This window comes from Schistocerca gregaria, chromosome 2 (assembly GCF_023897955.1).
Source record: "Schistocerca gregaria isolate iqSchGreg1 chromosome 2, iqSchGreg1.2, whole genome shotgun sequence".
In the NCBI taxonomy this organism is placed as follows: Eukaryota; Metazoa; Arthropoda; class Insecta; order Orthoptera; family Acrididae; genus Schistocerca; species Schistocerca gregaria.
This window is the reverse complement of record NC_064921.1, coordinates 729316995-729330404: the sequence shown is the minus strand read 5'-3', so window position 1 is coordinate 729330404 and position 13410 is coordinate 729316995. Positions and strand designations below refer to the sequence as shown.

At 37.2% G+C, this 13410-nt stretch overlaps 1 protein-coding gene across 1 annotated transcript in view; it reads left to right on the top strand.

Annotated features, from left to right (window-relative positions):
* Positions 1-13410, top strand: part of LOC126334864 (nucleolar MIF4G domain-containing protein 1) — a 99608-nt gene that overhangs the window by 29841 nt on the left and 56357 nt on the right. The window contains exons 4-5 of the mRNA XM_049997548.1: positions 3209-3371; positions 6026-6147. Coding sequence (XP_049853505.1) covers positions 3209-3371; positions 6026-6147 — 285 coding nt within the window. The remainder of the gene's footprint in view (positions 1-3208; positions 3372-6025; positions 6148-13410) is intronic.

Genomic DNA, 13410 nt, shown 5'->3' with positions numbered 1-13410 from the left:
CTGTCACGGTCTCTTCTCCAGAAATCATTGCCTCATTTGTTTTTCCTGCTTTTGGTGGGTAATCAGTGACATTTACCTTGTAGATAAGAATAAATATTTTGTGTCTTTGCAACTGGAATTTTTATTATTCTTTAACCACACCAGTTTCACCTAATTGAATTAGGCGTTATTAGTGATTTTTATGTCTCATGTATGCATTTGCCCCACCATATGAATCAAAACATAAGTTTCCAGTCAGCTATAGTTTTGCTTGGCACTGTGCAACAAGTTGACCCATGATTTAAAGTTTCAGTCAATTGCGTGACTCATCTGAAACTTTTACTGGCTTTCACCACATCTGTGGCACAGTGCCAAAAACTTTGCAGATACAACAATATAGTTATACCCTGATGCTTGACTCAGTTTTCCAGTTGTCTCCTCACCTAATTGTGATTGACATAAGAAATTTTGTGTTTTTCCATACAGAATTTGTCCCATGTGTCAAGATTGTATTCATTGATTCAAACATACTGTTAAATTTTATAGTCCAGTAAAAGCTTATGTAGGCCAGGCTCATTGGACCTGTAACATGGTCGAATCTCTTCAATGATTAGCCGCTACAGCTCAGCTTCTACCTTATTTGTTTTTGTTTGTCTTTTGACTTGCTGTGGAATTATTTGCACAGGCCTCCAGGAATTATTACACTTAGCATAACCTGCTGCATACTGATAACATTTAACTTGTGATAATTTTGTGCTTCTTTACTAAACTTTATTTGGACAATGCTCCACACGAAATGGTATTCTTCTTATAGTGGCCTTGGATCACCTGATTGTCTTAACTGTGGTTCTGTACCCTTAAGTATACCTAAATTGTGGTGAAAGGAACCTCCCTGTGATAGTAAATACAAATCTTGCAGATATTTTTCTACAGCAAGAGTCTCTGCAAGAGGACCAAGACCATCTGGTACATACTCTATCAAATAAGGATTGTGAGTCCATGCTGAAAACCCTGAATCCTGGATTGCTTCTGCCTAAAGATATTCATTGATGAGAAGATCCCTATGTGGCCGAGCCATGACATCATGAAAAATTAAATCTCCACCTGTTGCACTAGTGTAAACATAAACAAGTCACAAAGCATGTTATCTCTGTAGACATAAATAGCCACAGTGAAATGTAGGTCTTTGTGTCCACATAATAGTATGTTAATCCACACACTGATACTGCCTCTTCTGGAGGCACTCCTTTCACAGTTATCTGATGGATCACAACAGATATCAATTTCTCTAATAATTGAAACAAGGCTGATATAATATACATGCTTTGTCAAGACCACACTTTTATGCTCAACAAGTCTTTGTACAGTGCATGACTCACGTTTGAAGTGAATGAACAGTCTTCCATTCACTTGCAGTCAAGTGTACATGATAATTTACTCTTGTGATGAGTAGTGAGAGCTACACATGTGACTGATCAGGACACACATCCAATCATCATGAAGCATTCTGTATACAGTACTTGATGATATTCCCCTGCGATTATTGCACGAAGAACAGGGCATTGTTTAGTAGTGCGGTGGTCTAAATCAAGACAGCCCTACATATATACCATATTCAGAAAGCCCTATGTACACAATATTTGAAGAGAGACCATTGCAATGGCGAGAGTAAGAAGTTGGACCTTCTCAATGCTGAATATTTGATTACAAATTGTTACAACATTCTACAGACAACAGTGGGGTTAACGTTTAACTATCTGGTCATTTCTGGCCAAATTCAATCTGTTACTAATTTGTCGAAACACACTGTGTTCATTCATGTTCCATAGATGCGATCATGGAGCAGACTCTTCAGCGACATGGAACTAGTCAAACGCTGCATTAACAAAGACGAATGGCTGTCAGAATCTAATAATGTAGGCTGCATTAACAGTTATATGTCAGTAAAGTATACCTGTGCTAATGTCATTTGACACATGCAGCTAGATTAAGGCTGCCGCTAGACTTTTCCATATGTTAAGCTCTTCATGTCCTGTTGTACCTGCAAGTTATGTAGTGTTAAGTATCCATCTTACATTAGGTTGTCAGCTTGGTCTTTTCTTGTCTCTGGAAGTCCAGATAAAAAGTTTTAGGTACATCTGCTGTCCATTCACTCAGTTACATGCGCCACCAATCACCATTTTATTTTCAATTCGATTAAATGTTTTCCACTCCAATCATTCCCTGATCCACTTTTTTTTCCTGCCTTGCATAGTTATTGCCAACGTGGGTCAGTCCATCATTCTTTCAGTTTCTGAATGTATTTCTTATTGTAAGCGCATGTCTCACATCAAAACTGATTATTTACACTTAATTTACTGTGTATTCATTGGACTCTCAAATTTGACGATCATGGTTCTTTTAACAAGAGTGCCCCAGACCATTTGTACTCTTTGCTATTTACCCAGTTGTGAGTTTCAACTGCCTCAACTTTTTTCAGTATGTTAATTTTACATTATTTTTGTCTCATTATTATTGATTTTCAGACCTATTTTCAAACTTACCCTAATGAACGATTCCTTACATTTTTTATGTTCATTTGCACCAGAACTAAACGGTACACTGCCATCAGCAAACCTAAGGTGATTTAAATGTGATCCACCAATACACTATCCGTATTCATTATTACATTGTCATGTTATAAAAATTGAGCTGTGGAGTGTACTTGTTCATCTTAAAACCTTGAGTGATGTTAATGCTGTGAAAAGATTTGTACAACACAGGAGCATCTGACATGAATATGTACACCCCATAGCACAATTTTTATAGATGATGATGTAATTAATATTATGATATGATGACAGTGTATTATTCATCATTTTATCACCTGATGATAATGATTGTATATTTCACCTAATGCGGTACTGTGAATACCTTTTTGAACCTGATCGTGGCGAGACAACTGAAACTGGTTCAATGATTAAGTATTTTATGAGCAGCTCAAGATGATAATATGATATTTTTCAAATATTTAAGAGCTGTCGGGCATCACCTCCTGAAAATGTATTATGAACTGTTGTGATTACAGCCTGTTAAATAAAACTTACTTGATTTTATAGCCACTTGTGCATAGATAAAAAATAGCATTTTCACTTTTCCAGTTGTGGAAATGTCATCAGTGTAAATTATCAACATACCTAATTTTTTTTTCATCTGTTAATTAGGTTCTCTTGTATTACATTTGTTTCAGGTGGAGCAGTTGTATATGAGTAACAGCAGACATGACATGAATAAAATTTTATCAGAATTGCTGATGGAATCACTTGTAGTTCCAGTAAGGACACCTGAAAGACTGATTATGGAACATGCATTGCTTGTTGCTGTTTTGCATAGCAATGTGGATACTGAAGTAGGTACGTTTCATTGTTCAGCTGCTGCATATATCTGTGGATTGTTTTGAATATATCGTCTCTCTCTCTCTCTCTCTCTCTCTCTCTCTCTCTCTCTCTCTCTCTCTCTCTCTGTGTGTGTGTGTGTGTAAACTCAAGTGGTTAATGATCTTATTTCTCTTTCTTTCCGTCAACATTTTTAAAAAGTTCATACATTTGTTAAATTTCATTTACCGGAAATATTGCTTGAAAGATGTAGGATATATTATCGTGAATTACATTTTTTGATTCCATTAGTAGGAGACAGTTACATACTTTTTTTGTCATCCTGTAGTTTGGTTTTGTAAAGTATTGGGTAATCTTTCATAAATATGATGTTGCTAAACACAGTATGTGAGATGGGATCTAAAAGTTACTTTCTTCTTCTGGGTGGAGTGGTAGTAGAGATATCTTCACCTTTGTGATGGTTCTACATATACCGTTTTGAATTAGTTGACCAACTGTCATCCATAGGTAGGTGTTAGGTCATAATACTTGTTTGTGTACTTGTTTTTCCCACATCTGGCAATTTTGCTTCTACAGACATGACAGAACAATGCACTAATATCAAAGTCAGCTGAAAATGTTCATTGCTTTGTGGATCTTATGGAAATCTCTAGCTACAAAAATCACTTAGTGTATACTAGATGTTATGAAACAGACTCAAAACAAGGTGAAAAGCTTTATTTTAATACGTGAGACTCAATGTGAAAACAGTGTTTGTTTTCTAAGATGTAAGTAATAGTCCATCACTAAATATGGTATCCAAGGTACCACAGTTAAACAGCTTTACTACCTTCAAGTACTGAAATGATTTCATAGGAAACTGCAGAATAATGGCCACATGAAGATGTTGAGCAATTGCCCTCAGAAAGTATTTTAGAATTTACACAACATGCTGCAATTGAAAATCCCAGAACTGTACATCCAACTGATCCATTGAACAGTCATGGCTTTACAAACTGTTTGCCTCAGCAGTCAAGTGTTGGGACAAGTGCATTGACACTATTTTGAAAGTGAAAAAAGTTTTAATTGTAAAATTCCTGTTGCTTTTGAGTCCTTCTTCTTGTGAATTCTTTTGTGGCAGAAACAAGTTAACCCTTTCAACCTTTTCTATGTGGTACAACTGTTCATCATTTTGATGTAGCCAGTTAGCCATTTTGACTGTGTAGTAAGAGGTGGCTGCATTAACTGTTAATTCCTTAACTATTACAACTAAAATGACAAAACCTTCAAAGCAGAATGTTGTTGTGGTCTTCAGTCCTGAGACTGGTTTGATGCAGCTCTCCATGCTACTCTATCTTGTGCAAGCTGCTTCATCTCCCAGTGTCTACTGCAGCCTACATCCTTCTGAATCCGCTTAGTGTATTCATCTCTTGGTCTCCCTCTATGATTTTTACCCTCCACGCTGCCCTCCAATACTAAATTGGTGATCCCTTGATGCCTCAGAACATGTCCTACCAAATGGTCCCTTCTCTTGTCAAGTTGTGCTACAAACTTCTCTTCTCCCCAGTTCTGTTCAATACCTCTTCATTAGTTATGTGATCTACCCATCTAATCATTAGCATTCTTCTGTAGCACCACATTTCGGAAGCTTCTATTCTCTTCTTGTCCAAACTATTTATCGTCCATGTTTCATTTCCATACAAAGCTACACTCCATGCAAATACTTCCAGAAACGACTTCCTGACATTTAACTCTATACTTGATGTTAACAAATTTCTCTTCTTGAGAAACGCTTTCCTTGCCATTGTCAGTCTACATTTTATATCCTCTCTACTTCGACCATCATCAGTTATTTTGCTCCCCAAATAGCAAAACTCCTTTACTACTTTAAGTGTCTCATTTCCTAATCTAATTCCCTCAGCATTGACTACATTCCACTATCCTCGTTTTGCTTTTGTTGATGTTCATCTTATATCCTCCTTTCAATACACTGTCCATTCTGTTCAACTGCTCTTCCAAGCCCTTTGCTGTCTCTGACAGAATTACAATGACATTGGCGAACCTCAAAGTTTTTATTTCTTCTCCATGGATTTTAATAGCTTTTGTTTCCTTTACTGCTTGCTCAATATACAGGTAGAATAGCATCGGGGGAGGCTACAACCCTGTCTCACTCCCTTCTCAACCACTGCTTCCCTTTCGTGTCCCTCGACTCTTATAACTGCCATCTAGTTTCTGTAAAAATTGTAAATAGCCTTTCGCTCCCTGTATTTTACCCCTGCCATCTTCAGAATTAGAAAGAGAGTATTCCAGTCAACATTGTCAAAAGCTTTCTCTAGGTCTACAAATGCTAGAAATGTAGGTTTGGCTTTTCTTAATCTTTCTTCTAAGATAAGTTGTAGTGTTCCAATATTTCTATGGAGTCCAAACTGAAAACAGAATAGTCATCTCATATTATGATCAAAGTAATTTCAGTCATTGTTAATTACTTTCTTTTTTTCTTTATGTTATTATGCAAAAAAAATTCACTGCTTTTAACGTTCTCAAATGCTACCAAAATGCAATTTTTGGATGCTGAGAGTCAGATTGAGGAAAAAGGCATTGAGAGTAGGGAGTACTCTAATATTCTTTTGTGTATCATTATATTATTGTGAAACAGTTGAAAGTTTACTCATGTGGAGTCTTAATTCATGCAGGTATACACTTCTTGCAAGCAAGTGTAAAAAGGTTTCATGAACTGTGCAGTGAAATAAAGGATACTGAAGATAAACAACTTGACAATATAGTGCTAATAATATCTCATCTGTACAATTTTAAGGTAAGTGGAATATTTTGGAATAATTGTTGAATGTTCCTCCTTTGATCTGTTGGATTTTTCAAGGAACTGTTGTCCAAACAGTCTCTGTCATTAACTTTTCCAGTAATTTCAGACTTAGACAGACACACAGAGGATCTGTCAGATGAATATTTTTATGTTTCTAGCCAACCTGACTTATCCTCATTAGACACAGTATTTTGACAACTGGCCTACTCATCATCTTCAGGTACTCCGAGCAGTAGCCTTCTGTGTGCTTGCTACCTATACTCCAACCAGCTGTGAGATATTGAGTTGTGTCAACTGAATTTAACCTCAGGTTACCACTTTACCTTCTGATGGACATAATTTTTCCTGTATCCACTCCATTATTCGTAGAAATGCACAGTTCCTCAGAATTTGGTGGCTCTAACAAATGATTCCTGAGAGCTTAATAAATTGAGCTCCCAAAACTTGTTCAAATTGACGCCTTTGCTCCTGTTTGTAAGGTTTTCAGATATCTTTATTTTGATGGCTTCCTTAATTGTGCTGCTGTGGAACATTGGAGCCTGTGCCATAATATTGGTTGTACCTTGTTTCAGTATATCAATCAGTGCTTAGATCCAGCTGATTTTTTGCAGTGTTGCTGACATTCGTTACACCTCTCAGACTGTTTTGATGGATTGGTTAGTCAACTTACATCTTCTTTGTTGCATAGCCAATTTTCCTTGATGAGAGTGAAAGGCCATTCGATTCTCTCTCTCTCTCTCTCTCTCTCTCTCTCTCTCTTTCTCTCTCTCCTTTCCCCCCACCTCGTCAACAATATCAGTCTCAACATAAGTACCCATTCCTCCATTTCTTTGGAAAACCGTTTGTAGGTGTTATTGTTCTTTGACAAATCGGTCCTTGTCTATTCTTACCACAGCACTTCGTTTTGACGACTGGCAGCAGAGGTGTGAAGGTAAATACTGGTGTGTGTGTGGATCTTCTGTACTCAATGATCAAGGGATCTGTCTGCTCTTCTACATCTACAACCCATACAACTCTTAGGGTGTACTTTTAATACATTGAGGACAGTAAGCCAGCTTTTTTTTTCATGTTCCATCATGAATTTTATATTAGGATAAATAAGTCTGAGTGTTCCATGAAGTTATGACGTTTTCCATTCCATGTGGCAATACCACAAACATGTGTACATACGTATTAGTAGAAACTTGTGAGCTTGCAATTTGTAGGTTTTACTACCTTTACTTACAAATATTCCATGTAGATGTTTGCTACATCGTTTGATAACTGGCTACCCATTGCTGTCCTATTTCTTATAATATACATACTGACTTTAGAGCCTGAATGAAGAGATCAATAATTATCAAATATTTTACCCATTAGTTGCATGGATTCCGAAAGTAGGACTCTAGCAAAGAGGGAGGCCATATTGAAACTGACCATATCTGTGTCTTGGATGTTGTAAGTAACTGATTTGGTACAAAAAATCAGCGGAGTTGTGAATGTGATGTTCACACTTCCCCTCATTTCGGCTGGGAATGTTCTTAATGTATTTTACCAGCATGCTGTGTCTATACTCCAGTGCTACTAACTGTTAGTTGTAACGGAATACCTTCCTTATGTACCTGAGGATGGCTATTTAATTGTGTTGGCAGACGTTAATGACGTTATGAGGCATACCTAATGCACTGAGAAGGCTTATTACCTTATTTTCAGTTGAGGCTGAGAAAGAAAGAGAAAATCAACGATCACTTTTCTAAACTTTGCTGGCTAAGACTCCATAACCATGGCAACCATGCATTTCACTCCATAAGGTCCAATGTGTGATATTAAAGATGATGTGGGCCCCTGGAAACTAATTTGTAGTCCTACTGCATTTTGCACAAATGTACTACTTACTTTCTGGTCAGTGCTACACTCCTTGCAGAATCGTGGTTTCCTTTATCATCTGCCTCCATTCTTTTCTGTCCATGTTTTTTTTTTTCCAATTCCTGACTCCTATTGCTTTGAGGTTCTCCTCCATATCTTCAAATCACCATTTCCTGGATCTTTTTCTTCTCTGTATCTCTTTGGGGTTTCCTATAAACACTTTCTTAACATTTAAAGTTCTGACATTCTCTGTACATGTCCAGTCCATCTTATTCTTGCTTGATTCATTTTCACTACAATATTCATCTGTCCAAAAAGTGTCTTTAGTTCTGTGTTTGTCCTTATTCTCCAGCTTCTTTCTTCTTTCACCACCCCAACCATCTTTATCAAAATCCTCCTTTCCCATGTCAGTAACTAGCCTTCCTCTTTTATGGTAACCTTCTAATCCATGAATTACTAGGTCTTAAAACAGTCAAATGTAATTGGTGTTTTCCCCTACAGACATTTCTGGATTTGAATATATTCTGTAGGGAATAGTAACATTGGTTTCCATGTGCTATCCTTCCTTGAATTTCTGCTGCTGTCCTCATATCATCTGTTGTTATGGAGGTATTTAAACTTTTCCAGTATTTGGTACTATTTCCCATTTACTTTTATTAAAGTCTCTTCTCTATCCCCACCATCATATACTTTGTTTTTCCTTTATTTGTATACAGTCCTAACTTTCGCACTAATCCTTCTAATGCAGTGTAATTATTCTTCAAAACTCTGATATTCCTTGCAGTTAATGCAACGTCATCAGTATATGCCACCACCGGGACCTGCTGGCTCAATATTGATGCCTTTGGGTTTATTGGCATTTGTCAAATTATCTCTTTTAGTGCTGACTTAAAGAGTAGTGTATAGGTCTCATCCCTCTGCCACAGCTCCCTTCCCACATGAAACTCTCCTGACAACTCTTCCTCTATTCTGACCTTCCAAACTGTTGATTTCTTTGTAATTTTGGTCAACTTCACTAATTTTTGTGGGATTCTAAAATTGTTCATACTTTGGAGGATATTGCTCCTGTGTGGGCTGTTGTATGCTTGTTTACAATCAACGTACAACTGATAAAGATGCTTGTCGCATTCATAAAATTTCTCTAGCACTTGTCTCAATAAAAATATCTTGTCTATTGTGGACCGATTTCTCCTAAATCCAGAGTGATAATCCCCCACTATCATTTCCACACAGCATTCTAGCCAAGAGGCTACAGTCTTGCTAAACACCTTTCAAGTTGTATCTAGCAAATAATACTGTAGTAACTGCTGCACTCTGCCCTATTATCTTTCTTATGTAATGAACAGATTAAACTCAAGCTCCAGTCCTTAAGGCATGTGTCCACTAGGAAGTAAATTTCTGCAAATCACTTGCAGGAGCTGCTTCTGCAAGTCACTTGACGTAGACACACTTTCAGCAAGTCAACACCTGCAAGTTCTGTGTACTTGCAGAAGAGCTTCCACAAGTTAGTGGAAACAGTTGCCTGCATGTTGCTGTGAGTACCTGCCAAACTTGATAGTTGCTGGAAGTTTTGCATGTTCAATATTGGTATGACAGTGTGATTGTCAAAAACAAGGTGGCACAAACACTGAAGCAATGTACTGTGAGAACCCATAAACATATATATTTGCCCACCGCCAGCCAAGTACAGTAGAACCCCTCTAATCCGTCACCTTCAGGACCGGGACTATGGTCGGAACGAGAAAAAGGTCGGATTATCTGTAAAATCTAATACTTATCGCAAAAAATATAAAAAGACATTTAGTACAAAAAGAACTAAAAGATGTCTACAGTAATATAAAAAGATGTTTTTTACACAGTGTTAAACAATATATTAACTAAGAAACGTCTACACAAACTATAATATGTATTGGTTTTAAAAGGAAAAATGACAAACAAATTACAGTACTGTACTGTACATAATAACTTATAAACGATATATACTGTAAACAAAAAAATGTTTGTAGCACTGTATATAAAAACGTATTTTTTTTACAAAGAAATAAACTACTGTATGTATAAATTAAGAAATGATTATACTGTATGCATTGTTTTTACAGTAAAAACGAAAACAAATTACTCGGAAAAAAAGTCAGGGATACATTTTTGACGAATTTTCCAAGGATCAATCCAGCCTTCACTAGCAGCAAATTTACTTTTGGCTTCCAGTTTTTTGTGCAAAACTATCGCTTTTTCTTTGAGAATTGCCCCAAATATTGGAGTTCCTTTCCTTCTTTCTTGCCAAAACCACATCTACAATGCGTTATCAAGCAGTTCAAGTTTAGGATTTTTAATGTTTTGCGATTCTTCACAGTGTTTTTACAATCAATCATAACTGTATAGGAGTCAATGTCTTTCCGATTCTTCCTCCAATCCTTAATTGTTGTAACACCTACATTCAGTTTCTTTGCAATTTTTTGGAGCGAATCTCCTTCATCCAGTCTTTGTAGCACTGCTAATTTTTCATTTAGTGAAAGAGGTACGTGTTTACGTTCGAATCCAGACATGTTCAAAAACAGACAACTGTACATACAGTGAATATACAGTAATAAGTACAGTAGAGAACACGGAATAAAGCAAACAACGAAGTTTTTTAATCCCAACATAGGATAAAACTGCACAATAACGTACAGCATAACAATATGCACAGCGATAGACACCGCAACAATGGCCCTATGGGCGCCCAGTCAGTGACACGTTGGCACAGGTTCACGAGCCTCAGCCTAGTCGGACTAACCGGAGTGACGGACCATCCTATGTCGGATTAGAGGGTTCTACTGTAAGAGCAAAAAAATTAACCGATTACTTGGTTTCTCCAGAAGGAGTGCCAGTAGAGACCTCTAAATTTTAGCTAATTTTTAATTGTAGTGTAAACATAAATGCATTATGTTTGTAGTAAATAATGTGTGTGAAAATCGAAAATAATTAAAAGGCGTTCTCTCGGTCATCTAGCTTCCAGCATTTTTGTATACTGTTTTCAATTGCATTATGTTTGTAATAAAAGTAATTAATATTGTTTGCAAAAGTCGAAGAACAATTAACAGGTGATCTCTTGGTGATAACAGTTTGCAGGATTTTTGTATGCTCGTTTCAGACATTTTACTGTAGAATTGACAAGAGGTTTTCAAAAATTGTATGTGACATTCTCATAAAGTTTTTAATCTGATCAAAGTCCTGTAATTTTCATTAGTTCAGTAATGTCTCTTGATAAATATGTACACCTCTGTACTCATTTTCTTCAGTCAAACATTTATCTTTTCTTAACTTTTTGATTTTCATCGTGATTTTCCTTCAATAATAATGCTGCAAGAATGATTGCGACTGCTCTGGTTTTTGGCATGTCACTGTAAACATTCACTTGCCAATCTCATGACATGTCTCTAGTGGAAACACTTCTGCAAGTACTTGCAGCAAGTTACTGAAATTAACTTGCCCAAGTGACTTGCAAAAGTAAACTTGCGCAAGTTTTGTTCTAATGTAAACAGCTCAGCAAGTGCTTGTAGTAGTTATTTCAGAAGTTACTTGCTAGTAGATGTGTGCCTTTAGGCACTTCTTCCTTTATGTACATTTTTTTTGTTACTTCATTAACAGCCGTTTCTATTGTCCATCACCCAAATTTTAATAATGTGCTATCAGGTGCCACCTTCTCCTGCTGGAGGTTTGACTTCCTGCTCCTCCACTTCTGATTCTAATTCCAGTTCCAAATTCCGTTACTCCCCTTCATCATTCTAGGTCTCATTTCTGTTCACTCCTCCCTTTCCCATCAGTAACTCGGCAAAATACTCTTGCCATTGTCCTTGTCCTTGATTTTGCGTCCAATTAGGATTCCACTTTAATCATTATGGGGTTGGAATCTTCTTTTCTTTCTTCATTTCTCTAGATCTTTCATAGCTCATTATCATCCCACATTTTGTCCACTCTTCTTCCTTTCGTACTGCCATTTCTTTACCTTGCATAATTTGTCCACTCTTTTCCTCTTCTCTTAGTAGTCTTTTGACACAAATCTTGTTTTGCTTCGCAGAATTCTTTGTCTCACAACATTTCTCTCTTGGATTATCAGCGAGCATTCCTCATTGAACCATTTCATTGTCCTCTGGTGTTCTACACTCCCCAGTACTTCTTCTGTGGCTATACTGATGGCTATTTCCAGTGCCCCCATTTAGTTTTTGCATGCCCTTCTTTCCATATGCTCTTTCTTCTGTTGATACTATCTTTTAATTTCTACATGTTTTCTTCCTTCTTTTCTTAGATTTGGAGACTTTTGATATAGTGTTTTGCTTTTCCCATACTCGTTTTGTTTCTTGCCCTATCTATGTTCTGTCTATATCTGATCTGCACTAAGTAATGCTCTGTCTCTCCATCTATCAATCTACAGCTACTAACTTCCATAATGCCTGATCCATGCTGTTTATGAATAATTACATGGTCTATCTGGTTTCTTGTAACTCCATGTGCACTTCTTAATATCTTTCCATGGATGCCACATGATTTTAATCATCATCTCCTTGCATTGGTGAAGTCTGTCAGCCTTAGTCTATTATCATTACTGATTTTATACAGGGTTTCTTGCCCTACTAGGCTTCTATACATTTCTTTTTTCCCTGTTTTTGCATTCATGTACCAAGGATCATTTTTGCATTATGCCTTTGAACTTTGCTGACTTCCTCCTCCAGTTTGGAGTAAAATGCACCTTTCTCATCTTCTTCTGATTCCTCTGTAGGGGCATAGGCACACATCATTGTAATATTGATAAATTTTGCCCTAACTCACAAAGAATACAACCTGTAGCTAAGTACTGTAAAAGTAATTACATTTGTCTTCATTGAATTATGTATAAGAAAGCCAGTACTGTGATGGTCTGTATCCCCTCTGCTGTACATCAGTATAAGTTTTGCCAGTGCAATCATTCCATGTCCTTTCCATCACGTTTCTTGTAGTGCAGTTCTTTTCACTCTGTAATTATCCATCTTGTCTCTAATTTATTTCAGTTTGCCAGGTCTCTTGAGTGTCCAGACCTTCCAGGTGGATCTCATGACATCCATTTTCCTTCTCATTGATCTTTTTCTTTGTTGTGTCATCATCATCATCATCATCATCATCATCATGCAATCCATATCTTTCTGAGGCCTATGCATGGTATCCGTGACAGTTCCATTTTACGAAGTGGAGTTGTTAGCCCCATGCCCAGCCCACAAGCTGGAGGACCAGGATTTTCCATTGGGGATTACTGCACTAGGGAGGTTGGCTTCCCTTCATCTAAAGAGCCGCCCTCCATGCCCTACACGAGACGATTCATCTGACTCCTCTGTCGAGGCGTGTCTGCCTGGGTGACCCTGCTAGCAGTTATGCTACTGCCGTCATAGCCCTCGACTT